Source organism: Melozone crissalis, unplaced genomic scaffold (genome assembly GCF_028551555.1).
Source record: "Melozone crissalis strain CALT ecotype California unplaced genomic scaffold, PUWL_Pcris_2 ptg000018l_1, whole genome shotgun sequence".
Classification (NCBI taxonomy): Eukaryota; Metazoa; Chordata; class Aves; order Passeriformes; family Passerellidae; genus Melozone; species Melozone crissalis.
The window spans coordinates 10,721,013-10,739,697 of NW_026535796.1; the positions used below are offsets into that span (position 1 = coordinate 10,721,013).

The 18,685-nt window shown below is 43.9% G+C and overlaps 1 protein-coding gene across 10 annotated transcripts in view; it reads right to left on the bottom strand.

Annotated features, from left to right (window-relative positions):
* Positions 1-4,937: 4,937 nt before the first annotated feature.
* Positions 4,938-18,685, bottom strand: part of BRSK2 (BR serine/threonine kinase 2) — a 306,978-nt gene continuing 293,230 nt past the window's right edge. For 3 of the 10 annotated variants that reach the window (XM_054276320.1, XM_054276318.1, XM_054276317.1), the window contains 2 exons: positions 8,243-8,307; positions 4,938-7,549 (listed from right to left, as the gene is read on the bottom strand). In XM_054276320.1, the coding sequence (XP_054132295.1) occupies positions 7,097-7,549; positions 8,243-8,307 (518 nt within the window). In that variant the 3' untranslated portion in view covers positions 4,938-7,096. Of the gene's footprint in view, positions 8,308-10,046; positions 11,676-18,685 lie in introns of those variants that run through there. The other 7 variants (XM_054276321.1, XM_054276319.1, XM_054276324.1 and 4 more) reach the window with 5 other exon arrangements.

The following is an 18,685-nucleotide window of genomic DNA, read 5'->3' on the forward strand; positions in this document are numbered from 1 at the left end:
TCGTCACCTCACACAGCATGTAGTGGGTGACACCATATTCTGTCTCTCTACAGGATTTTTGCATACTACAAAATGTTTCTCCACCTCTCTCTTGTGGAAAGTATAGCAGCAGCAGCAGAACAGGCAGACTGGGAAGTTTATGGCTGTGCAAAATCCTTGCAAAACACAGTTTGTACTTCCAAGAGACACCGCAGCACTTGGTTCTGCCCATTGCCACTCACCTCAGGGGCTGTAGTAAAGCTTTTGGGCTGGACTGGCCAGTGCTGCTCTGTGTTCTGGTGGACTCTGTCCCTCTCCTCTCAGAGATGGAGCAGGGAAATGCAAGCAGGAACTGCACACAAACACAGCCTGGGGACAATGAACCAGAGACCAACTCAGCTACAGACCTGGCTCAGCAAGTGGTGAGGCATTACAGGGCAATACACGTTAAGGTGACAAAAGCTCTTTGTTCCCCTTTCCCAAATGAGATCCTTTGGCAGCAGTTCTCCTCATTCTGCCTAACATTCTCAGACTCTCCTCTTTCAACCCTTTTGCTAAGGCAAATTTGCAGTGCAACTCCACTGAAACTGAACATCAGGGTTGTATCTGCTTCCACACCTCTGTATGAACCCACAAGCCACACACTTCCAAACATATCTGGCAGAACAGCTTTTAAAACTATATTTTTTTTAAGTAAATGGCTGCAGCTGGCCCTTGCTTGGGTCACTAACCAAAAACAAGCCCCACAGGATAAAAGCTAGAGCTAGTGCATCAAACTTAATTAAAACTGCACATAGCCAAGACCAGAGTTTAGTTCCAAGGCCTTTTTTTAAGCTCTTCTGTAAACATAAAGCTCTACCTACTCCATACCCATTTCTGTTCTTATTGTGCAACTTGGTGCTAAAACTGAAGGCTCTTGGGCAGGGGTAACAACTTCCTGCACTGCACTTGTGCACAAGAGTTTGCAGTTTATTTTAGATCAGAACCCAACGGGAACTGGAGCTCATGAGCATTCCCATAAAGTGAAGGCAGGTCTCAGCCAGGGTTACAGCTGTTACCTAGTCCTACAAATAGGACTTTTTGTTGTACTTTTTTGTACAACTGTGGCTTTTCACATATCACAAAAGCATCCCTAATGAATGTAGCTCCCTGATATATCCTTGCGCCTAATTTTGAGCAGCACAGTTCAATAAACCAGACCAGGAGCACTGAAGTAATTTGCTTCAAACAGGAGAGAAATCACTACCCCAACTGTGCATCTCATAAATAACCAGACTTGACCAAGGCAATTGTTACAAACAACATACCCCTGGAATCTAATTCCAGGTAACTCCACTGTGAGTCAGGATTGCCTTGTTTCAGCTTAGTTTCATCCGCTCTGAAATCTGATTTTCCTTTGAGAACAAGGAAATTTTGAGAACTTTCCATAGAGGAACTATCCAAACAGACACTGCAATTTGAAGTCACTGCCTCAATGGGAATACTTTACAAGAGCCTATGAGGCCTTACAGTAAACACAGCTGTTTTTTCTGACAGGTCTTCTAGAACCTAGAAGTGCTTCCCATACCAAGACTTCCTGCTTCCCTAGACCAACCTGTTTTCCTTCTTTTCTGGACAACACAGAGAGAAATGTGTCCCGTTCCCAGGGCTGGGCCAGTACTGCCTTCCAGACCCAGGAATGTCCACAGAAGAGAGAACACTTTGCAGAAGTGTTCAACAAAGAGCAGCTCAATGAAAAGCTGTGGAGCAGAGACTTCTTTCTTCTCCCAGGCAGCTGTTTCTGGAACATGCTGCCAGAGATGATGTGCAGTGCCCACCTTGGGGGCACCGAGAGCCCAGAGGGGCACAGCAATGAGCAGCCTGTTCTCAGCACGTCCCTTCCAGCTTTGTGATGCAGGGGCAGATCTCTCTGCCTGGGTCGCTGGCTACACCAGAAGCACCCACCCTGGCTGCAAGCAAACTCTTCCTTCTGCTAATGCCGCTGATGAAAGCTCGTGTCTTCCCTGACCTTGAGGCTGTGTTATCTCCTTTGGCTGCCAGAAGGCGATAATAGCTCCCGACAATGGCAAGAGTCAGCGCTGAGCCGGTGGAACAGGAAATCCCATTTCTCAAGCCCTTCAAAGCCTGCCTGGCACAGTTTGTCTCAGCAGCACTCAGTGAGATTACAGCACTAAAAATAACCCCCACAATAAATTGTGCATTTAGAAGAAGAAAGGACTTGCCCTCAATGTGGGTTTCCCTTCCACTCGTGGCCTCAAGTATCCCCAGACAGTTGAACTACTACGGTTTTGTTCTCCAAATTAAGCAGGAGCTGCAGCTGTTGAAGTGGTTTTAAATGAAATAAGAAGATTAAAGGGTACAACAAAGAGCTAAGATACTTTCCAGTTTTTAGACAAGTGTCGGTCTTCCCTCCCTGTTGTTTTCTATGGTAAGAAACTCAGAGCTACATCTCTTCCTCACCAAAACACTGCCCTTCCAAGAGAAGCTCACATACAGCGGGTTGTATACAGCTGAAATGAAGCAAAGGTAGGGAGGGGGACCAGCGCTGGGACTTCTCTAGAGAACACAATCCCTGTGGACATTCTGCTGTGCTATTTCAGAAAATGTCCGAGCCTGATGGGTTAAACGCACTGTCTGAATCACCAGGAAAGAAGGCATACCTTGTGACAGAGGACACAGAATTAGCACTACCTGGAGGCCTCACACAGTGCCATTGTCTTTACAAACGACGTTTTTGCCTAAGCTCAGTGAGAGCCATTAGAGCTCAGTCATTTGCATCCCATCACTTGCATTAAAGCCAGCCTGACTACTGAGGAAATTGTCACGCATTGTTTGCAAAGCCCGGACAATTTGCATTAGCGCTCTCCAACACAACCAACCTCTTTCTCAGCCCCAGACTGACATGTGGCAATGAGATTTACCCTCCTGACTATGGACTCAGCTGCTCATTTGATGTATATACACCATTATTGCTGCATATAGCACGTGTCAGATACCGGTTCAATTAAAAACTGTTCACCTTAAGCACAACCATATTTTCCAGGTATACATGTGTCTAAACTAACATCAACTTGCAAAACAGACAAACAGAGAATGCCAACTGGAGTATGACACACTTGCCTTGTCTTCAGTTTGCTCCTGGAAGGTCCTATGCCGTGTTGCTTCACCCAGAGGAAATCAGACAGATGAACTTCAAACGCAGGAAATTTTTTAGCTACTGAGTCCAAAGAGGTAAGCTCTCCAAGAGAACGAAAGAGCTAGAGAGCTCAGAACCTCAGCTAATGAAGTGCAGGTGGCACATCTCCCAGCACCTCATCAGCCATCACCTGGGATGGGGTTTGGATGAGGGCAGTAGCCCCCACCTGGCAGCAGAGGCAATCCAGCTACCTCAGTCACAGAGACAGACCAAAATCCCCAGCTACATTTACTACTTGATTTCAGATTTAAGGTATAAAATAAGAAGGGTGTTGTGTGGACAACAGTTTAAATTAGAAACTCCATTTGGCCAGAACCACAGCCCCTCCTATGCACTACAGTATGACACCATGTAGCAAATGCCTGTGTTAAAACATGGCCAACCAGAAAGGCAGAATAAATGTGGGCAGGCCAAAGCATGAGGTCCTCCACTTTGTAAAATTGTTCTTTTCTTCTTATAGCTTTTGACGACCATAATTGGCAGTACTGGGGATGCTAATTGTGCATAGTACTGGAGACATGAACAGATGATAGAAGTTCATGAATACTGAAAAGAGAGAGCGAAACAGAAAAAGCAGCAGCATACACCTGCTGCCACAGTGCATTAAATCCCATTTCCCCTCACACTGCAGCCCAGCACATCCGTGTACTTACAGAGATGCAAATGATGTACAGCTGCTTCCCAGTTCGGGGTTTGCAGTGCTGCAGAGACCAAATCCTGCAGCACTTGTGATTCTCCTCATCTTTTCATCTTTGTCTGCTCCTCCACTCCCCTCCAGTTTTAGCAGACCAGTGAATCCCCCAAAGGCCCTATAAACACTCTGGCTTTTTCCTAGATGAGACTGTATTTTGTATGGCTGCTGCTTGGGTGCTGCCTGGCAGGGCAGAGGCTCCCCAGCCACCCTCACCTCACCACGGCCTCCCTGAGGCTGAGGCGGCACCACAGAACCTTCCAGAAGGTCTCCCTCTGCCTTCCCTCCATGGCGGGCGGTGGTTGCCCCTCACTGGCTCGTGGTGGGAAACCTTGGCTGGCCTGGCTGGGGCAGCTCTGGAGAGGGGACAGGAGAGGGGACACGAGGGGGACACGTTCGGAGCTGGCCGGGCTGTGGTGAGCACCAGGCCAGGGTGTGCCCAGGGCCAGTGCTGCGGCCCTGCTGTGAGCCTGGGCCTGCCACGCTGCCCCAGCCCCGTGGGAAGCACCAGGCAGGGCAGAGCCAGGAGGGGAATTGCTGGGTGCAGTGATAAATCCAGGGAAAAGGCACGGAGGGCAAGAAGTGACAAGCCAGCAGCCACACGGGCTGCCCAACAGCCAAAGTGACAAACCCCAGACCCCACGTGCCAGGGACGTACCTGAGTAGATTTTTCAAATGTGTGTGACTGAGCGTTTCAGGCAGGGAGGTGCAGCAATCCTTCCTACAGCTAAATCTGGAAGCAGCTCAGGTTAGAGAGGAGAACAATCACCAGCAGCCACAGTTTTTGGTACCATGGTTTCCATTCAGGCCAGACCTCGGTGGGGTTGCAATTGCCCTGAAATCTGGATTAAGCTTTTGGAACACATTACTGCAGAAAGCCAGGCCTAGAGGGTTGGGCTGTCCTTGCTCCTCCTCGGGCCCTGGTGTTAGTTCCACGCCAGGAGGACGTTGCCTTCCTTCAGCTGCCATCTTCAGCTCCTGCAGTGCAGAGGCCATGCCACGGCACTCACTGGCTCTGGCACTGGCCGGGAGCTGGTTTTCATGGACATAAACAGGACACTCAAGAGCTGGTATCTTTACTGAATGAATTTATTGGTTTTTGAACTAAAGTTGCTCACAGTTATTTAACAAGGGATACATCAGATTTTTTTGTCCATTTCAAACCATTAAATAATGTCAGTTTGTGTCTGTATATGTGTGTGTGCGCGAGTGTGTGTCTTCGAAGTACAAAATAGGAAGGATAACAAGAGGTATTGCTTTCATTTATTCTTATATCTTGTGTGAGTAATCCCCTTCCTGCTTGTACCACATGGGTTTTGCTGATATAGGTATTTTTAAATTATTATTATTATCTTGTATTGAAATCCCAGCCTTTTGTAGAGGTACAATGTAACAGAAGCATCAAAATCTATACACAAGGGAAGAGAAAAGAGGGAAAAGAAGGACGGGGGTGATGGGAGGGGAGCTCGGAGGAGAAGTAGAGAGAGGGCAGAGGCAGGAAAGACAACGAAAGCAAAAGAGACTAATTTACAGCAATGTCATGCAATTAAAACTGCCCCCCTCTCCTGCACCCTTGCCTCCCCCCCTCCCCAGCCATCACCCCCTGGTGTCTGACATGCACACAGCAATACGAGAGAGAAAAGTTTAAGAGTAGGGAAAATAAATAAATAAATAAATAAAGCAAAAAAATTAAAATAAATCCCTCCCATTTGGGGGAATGGGGAAACAGGGCAGAAGTCAAAGGTCTTTGCCCCAGTTGTGTCTTTAAAAATTCTTTTTAATCTTCAAACCTATGTACAAGTAAAACTGGTCCAAGAAGGGGAAAAATGATTAAAAAAACCAACAACGACAACAACAACAAAAAAGAACTCATCCAACATTATCATTAAAAAAAAATCTTGCGATACAACATACACCCATAGGAACCCAACGAGCAGCAATCGAAGGTCATAAAAGAGCTGAACACTAATGCTAAGCCTACATTCTTAAAATCTCAGTCAAGAAATACTTCTCACTGTGTTTTGTCTTCCACGTGTAAAACCACATTTGTTTTGTTTGTTTAACCTTTGAGCTTGGGCCAGAATAAGTTACACTTGGTCACATAACTCTTGAGGAGGAGGAAAAAAGGTGGCAATTCTTCTTTCTCAAAGTCACAAAATGAACACTTACAAGGTTTCTGTGTCTTTTTTCCCCCTCCTCTGCAAAATAAATAAGAATCAATGTTGCCTCTACACAGTTATTAAACAGAAGATATATCTAACAGCTTATTTTTTTAAATATATATATATGTATATATAAATAACCAAGACCTAATAACTGAAACACAAAAAAAAGGTCCCCATCCACCCAATCCCACCCTCCTCCCTTTCAAAAGAAAAAACAAAACAAAACAAAACAAAAACTTTATAAAAATATCTTGCAGTAAATTTTAAAGTTTACAGTAGCTTCGTGATTAAGTCTCCCATTGCCCTGACTCCACCTTGTCTTGCTCTGATGAACCAAGTGCCAGTGATTTTGCACACACACACACATACACACAGAGGAAATAAAACCCAATATAAGTCTCTTTTCTTCCTCCTCTTCATCTTCTTTTTTTTTTCTTTTTTTTTTTCTTTTTTCCTTTTTTTTTTAAGAAAAAAACCACCCAAGCCAACAAATGAAACTGATAACTTAAAGAAATAATAATACTGATATCAATGCAGCACTAGCAACACAACAATTGCCTCTAAATGCAGGGTGTGGTGGAGGATCCAGCTGGTTGAAGAAGGTCCCAGCGCGGTGGCACAGTGGCAGGGAGTTGACAGGTGGGGAGGAAGGTGTCGAAGGAGGAGCAGCAGTAGCAGCAGCGGCAACTGTGCCTGGTGATGGGAGAGACAGTCCTTGGCAGAGTCTTGTCCCTCTTCTTTGCTACCAGAAGTTGCCTTTTCCCTAAGTTTTAATGTTTTGTTTGTATGTGTTTATTCATTGAACCCCCTCTCCCTCCTATGTTTACTCCTTTCCCCTTCCAGCAGGTTAAAAAGCAAAATGATACAGTATAAAAAAACCAATTAGTTGTGTGTGTGTGTATATATATATGTATGTATGTATATTTATACATAAATATACACACATATATACATGTATATATAACAAAAGGGGGCAAAAGAAAAGGAAAAGGTGGTGGGGAGAAAAAAAAAAAAAGATAAGAAAATCCCGTGATGAAGCTCCCCAATATTGTCTTGGTTCAACGCTTAGTTTTGAGTTGCTCCTGGCTGGTTTCTGATGAGAACGCGCTCTGGATTCATGGAACACTGCGCTCCCGCTACACCCGTCTCCTTCCCCACACCCTCCCTCTCCGGGCTGCGATCACCTGCGCGGACAGAAGTTGCCAAGGGTAAATAATTCACTCCAACAATCTGCAACCTCCTTTGAGCCCAGACTCTGCAATCCCATAACTGAGCAGATCTCTCTTGTGGAGCACCAAAAAAGAAAAAGAGAGGGGAGAAAAAAAACCAGGCGTGCACTGGGGAGGTGACTGGGGAGAAGTGGGGAAGAAGCCCACTTCCTGAAGGGAGAGGGGAGGCTGGGAACCTCAAACAGGACTGGTCCTTGGACAGTCTACATCGGTTGCCTTCCGTCAACAAGTGTCCGCAGAGCACAGAAGGTGAAGCCGTGGCTGACATGTTAACTTTTCGGGATAATTCCTGGTAGCAGAGCGGAAACAAGTGGTGTCGTCAGAAACACAGAGAGAGCATGAACAGAACAAGAAACAAAACAAAAGAAAACAAAACAAACCCAAAAAAAAATCAAAAAAGAAAAAACCAAAAATTCAGGAAGGAGAAAAAAAGCAAAACATTCAAAAAAAGGGAGGAAAAAAAACCAATTGAAAAAAACCACAACCCAAGATCTGGTGAACTGGGTTTGTCATCTGTGCTACCTTTTCTTTTCTTTCTTTTCTTTTCATTCTTTCATTCGTTTGTTTTTGTGTTTGTTTCTGAGATATATATTATATATCATATATAAATATATATATGTATATATATACAGTCATTCCTTCATACAAAATTTGTCTATAGACAGTTTTGTACTGTTGTGGCAAGGTATATACATCCTTCTAGTTTAGAGGCTAGCTTGCTAAGGAATATTCTTTCATTCTTTCTTGCTTTTTTTCCTTTTTGTTTTGTTCTGTTTCCTTTTTTTTTTTTTTTCTCTAAGTTATTTAATTTTTATGTGTTTATTTAAGGTTGGTCTTGTAGGCCGACTGATGAGACCATCTTTGCCTTGTCTTTGCCAGCAGGGTACTTATTGTCTCCTCTAGACCCATAGTCATTAGAACCGGAATCGCTCCGCTTGCTGTTTGCGCTATGCTTGGTTGGCGTGCCGGGGGGATGGCTCACCTGCCCGTTCTTCTCGTCTGAAAAAAGTTGTTTAATTACGTCAAAGAAGTTACTCAATGGGCTGCCTGGGTACACAAAACAGAGGAGACAAAAAAAGAAAGAAAGAAAGAAAGAAGGAAAAAAAAAAAACAAGAGGGAAAGAGAGAGAAAAAGAGAAGAGAAAGAGAGAGAACAAACAAACAAATGAACAATGGGGTTTTTAACGAGAAGAACATGATGAGGAGATCCAGAGCCACGTGCGTGGGGGTGTGTGGGGGATGAAGACAATGAGCAGGAAGAGGAAGAGTGTTTAGGATGGGACACCTACAGAAATAAAGAACCTGGGAGCATAAAGCACCTAGGGGGAAGCTCCTAGTTTTTTCCTGAGTGGGGAAGCATTGCTGTCTCACCTGGCAGGAGGACACAGTACCACGTGACTGAAATAGGTCAGTCCATTACTAGGATTCACTTGGCCACTCCACATGGAAATGTCAGTGACTGTAATGCTGGACACAGGCAAATCCCATCCTACTCCTGCTGTTACAAACACGGGGTATTTCCATGTGGCTGCCCATTGATGCTTTATTTGTAGCCTTGCTAAGCTCTCTGTCTACAACAGGCATCAGGCTTTCCTTGCTTGCATTTCATTTCTTTCTGAGTTTCTCCTTGCTGCCCTGTCATGACCAAGCCTGAAGCCCTGAGTGGTCCCAGGGAAGCATCATTTGGAAAATGAGCTATGGCTGAGCGTTGCCATCTGCGTGTGTGGTCTGTGGTTTGCACTCGCAGGCTTCTAAGCACCTTCAGATCCTCCCTAAACAGGTATCTGGAAATGAAGATGCTGAATGTGGAAGCAGGCTGTTACACATCTGCACGCTTCTGCCAGGGTCAAGACCTACCACCTCACTGTCCTGAATTTATGCTCTCTCCACAGCACAGCCTCCATGGCACCGGCATGCATTCCAGTGCAGTTAGCAGCCACAGAGGGAGGCAGAGCTGTGTTCTGCTGGAACAGGCATCTCCTTCAGCCAGCCCCTAGATCAGGCTGCAATGCTAACAAGGACTGGGCACATGAGTACAGCCTTCTGCACCATGTGGGCCTCCAGGAAGCATGGTTATATGCTCTTAATCTGCTTCTGTCTTAGAGGGTGTGCAGAAGGTCATACTTGAGGAAAGGCTCAGGAATTTCTAGTCCCCTTTCATTTTCTTGGATTGGGGGATTAATCTTTACCAAACATAGGAGGGGGTCACTCTTTGAACATGGATATTGAAGGTGTTTTTTATCCGATGTACACAATGGAGGTGATGCCTGTTCATGATCATTAAAACCCCATGATGGTTTTCTCGATATTGGGACTGTTGGCTCTACCATTCTATCACATTCAAATAATTTCTATCTCCAGCTCCTGGAAGGAAATGGGCCCCTTGTATCTGCCTTCCAATGTGGTAGAATGCTGTGAAGAGTGGAACCTTTCATCCCCAGGATGGGAACATTCTGTCAGGAGCAAAGGGCTTCCTCATAGCAGAGACTGGTGGATACTGGTGGCTTGGTCATAATGTACTTCACTTTAATTCCAAACATAAGCAACCCAGTAACTATAGCAGGCAAGCACCTTCTGCACACAGCAATTTGACTGAAGAGCTTGTTGAGTACTTTCTTATTCTCTAACGGAAAATGCAAGACAGACATCATTGTCTTACACAGAGAAAGAGGAAATGCATAGTATTTGTGCTTTGCAAAACTCAGTCTGTTACTCTTCTTTGCCTGCCCTATGCTAACTAGGTAGTGGCTGCTTTCCCCTGCTTGTTAATGGGCATTCAGAAAAATCAAATGGCTGGTAAATAGAGTGAAGAACCTTAATCTAATTCATTCCTTGACTTCCTGTGCCTGCTGCTTTGTGGCCAATGTTCTGCTTGCCCTGGTTCTGTCACTCAGTTACACTAAAGCTAAAAGCAACAGGCTGTGAGTTTCTGGAAGGGCATCTTTCACCCAACTGACTGAAGCCTTAGCGATGGGCACAAACAACCCCCAACCAGGCAAAGCACATATCTGAATTTCCAACTGAGAAGAGAAAGGCTTTCACTAAACTCAGTCACTTTGGGCTCAGACCTCCATGACCTCCACCTGATCCCTTCCACATGTGTGCAAATGCTTGGGAAAGGGGGTGTCTGTTGCACATCTATGACTTCTACATCAGAGATTTCCCTGAGCCTCCCTAAAACTGTTTTAGGTTTGTGGGCACACACGTTGCGCAGACTCATTTTTATCTACTCAGATTCATTTATACTTCTTTTAAGTGGATACCATTTTTCAATGAAAAGAGAAAAAAGAAAGCAAACACTCAGCCTTGAATGCAGGAATGTGGGCAGATCTGGTTCTCAGGTGGCTTTGGACCCCTCATCTTCATAAGCAAATGGAGTCAGCAGAGAGAATGAAAAAGAGCACTGAAAAAAATGCTGGAGAGGAAAAGACTGCTGGGTTGGGAGAAAAGAGTAGGGGAATATCTCTAGTTATTCAGCTGAGCAGTTTATTTAACAAGCTTAGAGGGAAAGATGAGGGCAGAGTAAGCAGGGCTCTGCAGGAACTGGGAAAGTTTTTTGTTTTCATATAGACAGGAACAGTGACAAAAGTACAACTTGCAAGAATGGAGCAATAAAACACTTTAGAAATCATACACCTTGTATTTGCTGAGTCCTGATACAGGACTTTTTAGTCATCCTACTAAATTATGCAGCCCATGTTTCATCCACCCTTTCTCCACCCCATGCCCTACCAGCTTTCAAGTGCCTGGAGATTTATTGCAGCAAAAGTATTTAAAAGTCTACTTTTTCTTTGCCTGTATCACTGCTGGATTCCTTACAATCATCGGTTTTTAGTTAAAATTTTAATGGGAGGTAAGAAAATCCTTAGGGATGTTTAGAGAGCTACTGAAAACTAAAATAGGCCATTTCACTAACCCTTTCCTTCCTTTGCCTTTTGTATTTGAAATTAAATAGTAGGTAATAATGCCCTCCTGCCCTGGCAGTCAAGGAAAAACTGATGCTGGGCTGGTGTTCATACTGCTCTTTGGATAGACAAGGAGTCCTCACACTTTTACTCTGGAGATACCCAAGAATGGGTCAGCTGTGCTGGAAGCATGAAAATGGTGCAGGGTGTTGTTCCTGTTAGTTCTCAGTTCCCTTTGAGGTTATAAATCCAGTAAAACAAGACTTGAAAATGCAGGCGATGATGGATTAGAATAGGTTTTTCAGCAATCTTCCATGCCTAGAGTTCAGTGCAAGATGTGTCATAGGCTCTTACACCTGTAAGTCCATCAGGGGGCCTCAAAAAGGCTGCCTTTCTCATTTCACAAAGTGAGATGACATCCCATTTCCTCTGGACAGGGATGAAGGTTTGGCTCAGTGATTCTTCAGAACATCCCTGGTGTTTCATGCACAGACTAAGGTCTTCTTTCCCCTTGAGAGCAAATGTTCATCAGCACAGAGCAAAGAAAGTGTAAAGGGTAGAAAGGGTGAGAAACCGAGAGAAGGATCAAAGGCAGGAGGGGAGGCTCAGAGCATTAGGTTTATGTCTGTTAGGAGGAGATGGATATGTGCAGTTCTGAGTTAGACCAAGGAGCTGTTTGCTGCAAGACAGGGAAAGGGAATGGGTTTGAAAACAAGCACTGAAGCTTATGAAAGGGTCATGTATTGAAGGGGTGCTGAGAGAAATATATTTATGGAGAAGGAACTGCTTTGGGGCACCTGTGTGTGGCACTATCACAGCTAAATATCATGAAAGAAGTCAAAACTGTGAATGGATTTGAATACAAGCACTAAAAGGAAGAAACAGGGCTACAGATAGACACAACAACATAGAAGGAAGTTGGGCAGGCAGTTTGCACCAAGCCTCACAGTCCTCACAATTTCATCTGCTGTTCTTAGGAAGCCTGTCTGACACTGACCTAGGCCCAGTGGTGTCACCACTTTGAGAAGCCAAGTGAAAATGGAGCACCTAGGTAAGAGAGGAGGAAGAAAATAAGGGAAATCACTCCAGGCATCACAAGTGACACCAGGAAAGGATGCACCTTGCAAAAACCCTGCTCTCACTTTGTAAAGACCTCACAGCTCTCCACAGAACATAACAAGAGGTGGTGAACAAGCAGCTTCAGACAAGGCTGGAGGCTTCAGTTACTGATTAAGTCTGCTGTTTTGTAACATTTTTAAGACAGTCAGATAAGGACTTGCCTCTCTTTTCACTGCAGCAAATAGCAACATTCCCATTGACTTCATAGAAGCAAACCCTGAGGCACTTCCTTCTCCTGTGAAACCATCTCTCTGAAGTCTATGTACTGTTAATGCACTAATGCTTGTGGTGCTGAACACAAAAGTTGCACAAAACAAATATGCCATCTGTGGGATTATACTCTGTCTTTTCTTTCTGTATAGCCTGAGATGTTTTGGGTTTCTGCATGTATATTTTGGGCTTTGGGAGAAAGTGAACAGGAAAACATGGGTCACCAGTGGGAAGAGAGACCTTTTCTCAACCTGATTTCTCTTACTTCTTTCCCTGTTGCTTTCACATCATTCCTGACTGTCTTTTGCCTGCCTCTGCTCCTGAGGTTTTCCTCCTATACTCATTCCTTACTCTTTGGCCCTTGTCTTTTTCATCCCTAGGTGCTCTGTTTTGATAGCAGCTGTGGTTTCAGTGAACCATGTACCAAAAATCCAACTTCTTTCACGTAACGCATTAAAACACTCCTTAATGGGTGATAATCCATTTCCTTTCAAATCCATTTTGATACTTTTATAGAGTTCTAGCCCACTTCGTTAAGACAAGGCATTTTTTGGTCTGTTTGCCTTCAGAAACAAATGACTTAAAATATAGAACTCACTCCAAGAGTATGTGCAGTGAAAGGGATGATAGAATAATAAAGTGGCCCATTCCTCTTCATTTAGTTGCAGACCATGTAGGAGACTCTCCCCAGACTGAAAAGGCCCCAGCCTGTACAAATCTAAATCAGGCAGATACCTCACTCAGCTCACTAACTACTGACAGAAAGTCCAGGGAACAACTCCAGTTTCTTGGCATGAAACCTGAACTGCAGCTGGAAAAGGTGACTTACTTTCCAGAGTTCTTAGACTCTGCCAGAAAAAATGCCAACTGAAAATGATGTCTGCAGAAACAAACTGCAGAACTACTGCAGAACTGGGGAACTACTCAAGTTATCACACAGCACTGGCACAGGCATCCATGCCACCAGCAGGTGGGAACTTCCAACTGCTACTCCTCTGGGCAGACCTGAACAACCAACCTGACATTTAAATGTTCTATAACCCATTCTTGTTCTTACTCCCCTAAAACATCCCATTCTCCTCGGCAGGAGGGTGGCCCAATATTTGTGTCTAGCATCCAGATGGCCATTCTCTGTCTTGCACATTTTTTCTCTCACTCTCATAAATACACAGAGGAGCTGAGATCTAGTTCAGCCTCTCCTCAAAGTGTTACTGAGACAGGTAGCTCTGGAATAATGAATTAGGGAATGGTGAATAGAGGCAGCAAAGCCCCGAAGGGATGAGGCCCATTTCCTTGCTGCTGCCTCCTGCAGAGCTAAGGCATGAGCAAGGAATCAGAAACCAAACTGTCTGTTACTGATGAAAAGCTCTGGCCAATCCAGCACCACCACGTAACATTCAAAAAAGAAGACATGATGATGGAGGGGAGGGAATCATACATTCATTTGGACAGCTGGTGGCACTGAAAGAGCAGGCAAGGATAGTGGTGGGATGAAGAGATGCCAGATTCTGTTATGGAATCACGCTCTTCTGGCAAATTGTCTGGTAAAGGTCTTAGCCCACCAATTTTTTGTATCTACCAGTCTTTTTACACAGATCTACCTGCACAAGTGTGTGCTGAGAGGGGAAACTGATGATCCACACCCATAAAGCCACAGCAAATGATAGTATTGTTGCTACCCATTCTCTTAGAGATTTCTGCAGCTTTATTCCTATCTTTTCTGCTATAAAATGTCAGAAATGTATTGGCACTTAATAATACAATTTTGATCTTTCCTGCCAGATGGATGTTCACATATTATGTTAAGGGTTTCAAATTCTTCAACCTGTTCCTAAGGAGATAGATGACCTATGCATGCTGGTGAAATGTTGCTTCCTCATTTCCACTGAATAAATCACTTCAAAAGATGATTTAATCTTCTGGTAAGGCATCTCAAACTTAGCTTAGTCCAGCAAGCATTTCCATGTAGCTTCCTGGAACACTGGCTATCATAAATAAACACTGTGATCTTAACTAAGAGTGAGATATCTGTGTTTTCTGTATTAGATATTATTACAGAGAAAAAGATCTTGTACTGCATGGTAAAAATCTAACCACAGCTGTCAAAATAGGATCTGACATGAATCAAACAGTTCAATACATCTGGATAAACTTTTAGTGCCAAGTTGCCTTTTTTGTGGCTACCTTCTTCTACAGTGCAAAAACATGAGGCATGAATTGGAAAATAAATGTCTCCCCAACACAGCACTAGACTGAAGACATACAACTACAGTATGTAGGGAGTCAGCCATTCCTTTGGACAGCAAAGGACACTGGCAGAATGGGCAGGGATAACTGGCAAACCCGGCTTGAACTCTTTAGAACCACTGACTTATCTTACTTGTTGTGATCCACCCATTTTGAATGAGTATGTGATCTCTCAGGAGGTCTTCTTCCTTTGATCTCTCAGCTGGCCACAATTTGAGCTGGAGAGCAACCTGAGCCATGCTCAGCAAAACCAGCAGCCAGCAGATTTTCCAGGAATGTTAATAAAACACCCTTGTTCTGACCACCTCATGGTGTGGCAGTGCTAACAGAGCCTTTCAGCTGGGAGGGCAGTGTGTGCTTTTTTCTGCAGGTTTTGACACCAATATTTCTGCCAACAGTTGCAACTTTTTGGCTGCAAATCATCAACCCCCTCTTCCATCAAACAGCTACTTTTAGAAGTGGGATTACTCTAATTAATGCCAATATGGGTCAGGATCACTTCCAAGAACACCAAGTCCAGGTATTTGCTGCTGTTACTAACACAAAAACAGACTCTAAATGAGCACTCACAAAGATACAGGCTGCAATTGCAACCCAAAGATGATGCAACCAGTTTGAAACTACAAAATGCTTCCTAACTTCTCAAGCAGATTAGAATACTACTGGCATGGGCTTGTGTCTGCATGAATCAAACTGTGATTGCTGGATGCTACAAAGAGAAGCCTTTACTGCAGTGTGGTTCTCTAAGGACACGTAGCCATGGCCAGCAAGATCAGACAGCTCTGAATAGGAAAAATGTCAAGTCCTAAACACTGGAAGCAAAAGGGATGAGAGAGATGCACTGATGAGATATTAAAGGCAAGTGGATGTGCTGTGCTACTGGTTTGATCAGATAATTTTGGTGATAGCCACTGGTACCCACAAGGAACCAAAAAGCTTCTTGTTTAACTCTGATGCCAGGAATCCAGGTTTTCAGTTGTAAACAGCAATACAAAATAAATGTTTAAAAGTAAATACAAGGCTGCCTTTCCAGCCTGCACAGGGTTATGGTCCAAGATTCTGCAGGAGTGTATGGTTGTGCAGTGCCTAACATGACAGCATCATCTGACTGGAGCTGCAGCAGTTATCCAAACTGACCATCTCCCCCTCTTATCATCACCCTCTTTCCATGGAAGTGCCACTGATGTAACTGAAGACTTCACTGAGAATCATCAGGGATGGAGAATAAGAAGCAAAGGTTGCCTTACTTACAAGTAAAATTCATCCTCAGATAGTGGCAGTGTGAAGACTGGGAAGTTTACAGTCTTCCTGGGTTAATCTCAGAAGCCAAAGTGGAGGATAAGGCAGGCTTTTCAGAGCTTCCTGTCAGCTTCCAGCACCTTGGCAAAACATACTTGCCAAGGACTCCAAAAAACTGGGAATGGGTGGGAAGGGGAGCTATCAAAGGCTATATACAGCCCTACCATGAAATCAATCACCCAAAGAAATTCTCAGCTCACTACATGAAAGACTTGAAGTCACTAAAATTTGTGAAGAGAGACTCTCTGCTGACCAAGGACTATTGAAATGGCATCATGGGCTTCCGTGTGGTGTGCATCAATGGTTCCAGATCCAATGAGTGCAGTGTACAATAAATGATACTTGCTTTCTAATTCCCAGCTTTGTGGTTGAAGCTGGAGGGCTTTTCAGTTTATGTATTATCTTGATTTTCATTTTTAATGTAAAGGCTCTGCAGAACCTATTAGAACCTTAATTATACAACCTATTCTTCAGTGAGATAGACATAAATACCAGATTAGATGGTAATAAACAGTTCTCTCAATCCTGCTTCAAAAGAAACAGAATCCAGCTTGTCCTTTTACAGCTGTGCTGATTTTATAAGGCTTAACGACAGCACATAAAGTGGTAAAGCTTATTTGTCACTAAACTGATTTGGCTGAGAATACACACAGGAATAGATCAGCTAAAGTATCACTCCTGTAGATGTTTTTCAGGTTACAGCTGCATTTTATATGTAAATATTTTAATTTTTACAAGGCAAATTTAATCTTATGAACAGGCTTCAAGGAAACCAGTTTAGTCTTCCTGGCAACAGCAATGCCCATTCTCCTGCTGAGATGGGTGAAAACATAAAATGAAATATTTCACCCCAGCATGCATTTCAATTTATTATAAGCCACATTCTTTTCTTCTATTGTGAAATACTACAGGTTGGCAGCAGTTTTCTGGTTTGCACAGGTAGGGTTGGTAGAGCAGCAGTTATGTCATTTGGATACTGACAGCTCCTATGACAAACCTCATTGTTCAACATTAACTTGTTTCTCAAAGCCAGTGACTTTATGCATAATCTCTCCTCAGACTGATGACCACTGCTAGCAGAAGATGAGATCAAATTTAAAGGACTAAACGAATTTTCCTTGCTGTTGATTACAGCATTCAGTGGTTTATAGTGGGTGAAAACAGGTTCCTCATTCCCACCAGAGCTTTCACATGGCTGAGCCAGGCTAAAGAACTTGATCAGCTCTCCCTACTACAGTGTTAACTCTTTTGGCAAGAATGACCTCCTGTGCTCAGTGTCAGAATAGGAAACAAGGGGGTCAAAATCCCCAGAGAATACAGTTTTTCTACACTATTTGTTATTACTAGATGAACATTGTGTTAACATCATGGAGGGTTCTCATCTTCAGAACCACAGAGAAAGGTTTGCCAAAAATAGGCAAATAGGCTAAAAGCTCACATAGTTCCCTTTCACTCCCCTATCTAAATCATGCATGAGCTCCAGCAGAAGAAAGCTCCAGCTCCTCACTCCCACAGGAGGGTGGAATTCAGCACAGTGCAGTCACCACTGCTTACACTGTTTGTGAGTTCACCAACAGGAATGTGATTTAAAGGAAGCATCTCCATTAAACTCCTATAGGCCATCCTATCTCCTCTCTCTCTGGGCTGTAGCTGCCACAAAACAGTTGCCCTGCTGGCCTTCACCTTGTCCTCTGTGTTCCTTGTTGGATTGCTGCTGACACAGTGACAGCTGGAGGGCCTGCATGAACTGTGAGTTCATGAGCAGTGATCTCTCTATCTAGAGAATGCAGGGTGTTGCCTGGTTATCTCCATAGCTCAATTAACTTGCAAGCAATCAGCAGAATCAGCATTTTGTATTTTGTATGATGTGAATGCCAGATTCCAGGCAAGAAATGAAGTCTTGAGGAAGAAGAGGAATTTGCGGTCTGATGACTTCAGGAAGCTAAAGGTTGGAAATGAGTGTTCATAAGATCAGAAAAGTCACCTAAGAAATCAAATGAACTCCTATCTGAGCAAATGAAAAACTCCCACCAGCAAAGCTGCAACTTAAGGGAAAGAGATTGCCTGAAACACAGGCCAAATTCTGCCTCAGTCACACATGCATAAACCTAATATTATCTCCACCATGACAACTTCCCTTTATGGTTACAGACTTCAGAACAACTCCAGAACAACTTTCTTCAGTTAATGAAGAGACAGCGTGGCAGGTGCAGGTCCAGCTGGAGAGCAGCACCAGCTCAGTGAACACTTTCCTACCATCTTGTCACCCCTTTCACAGAGATATCTGAACTCAACCTAGATACCAGGATGGAAATCTAAAGAGAACAGAGTTCTCTCATACAGAATCTTTCTGTACAAGACATGAACAGTAAGACAAAAACATCTCTCTTAGTATTTAGGCATTTCCACTGTTGTATTTGGACCAGTGAGTAGAGGCACAAGTACTGAAAGAAAGACGACCAGTCCATGTGTGCAGGGAGGGAAGGGAAGGCTAGGGACAAGTTAACTAAAATTCACGTAAGCCCAAGCAAGCTGAGCTGAAAGTTTTGCAGAAAACTTTTTTTTCTTATTATTCCTAGCAAAATTCCAAATCTTCAGTAGGTTCACTACTCCTTCAGTTAGACACACAACATTCTTCCCCAAGT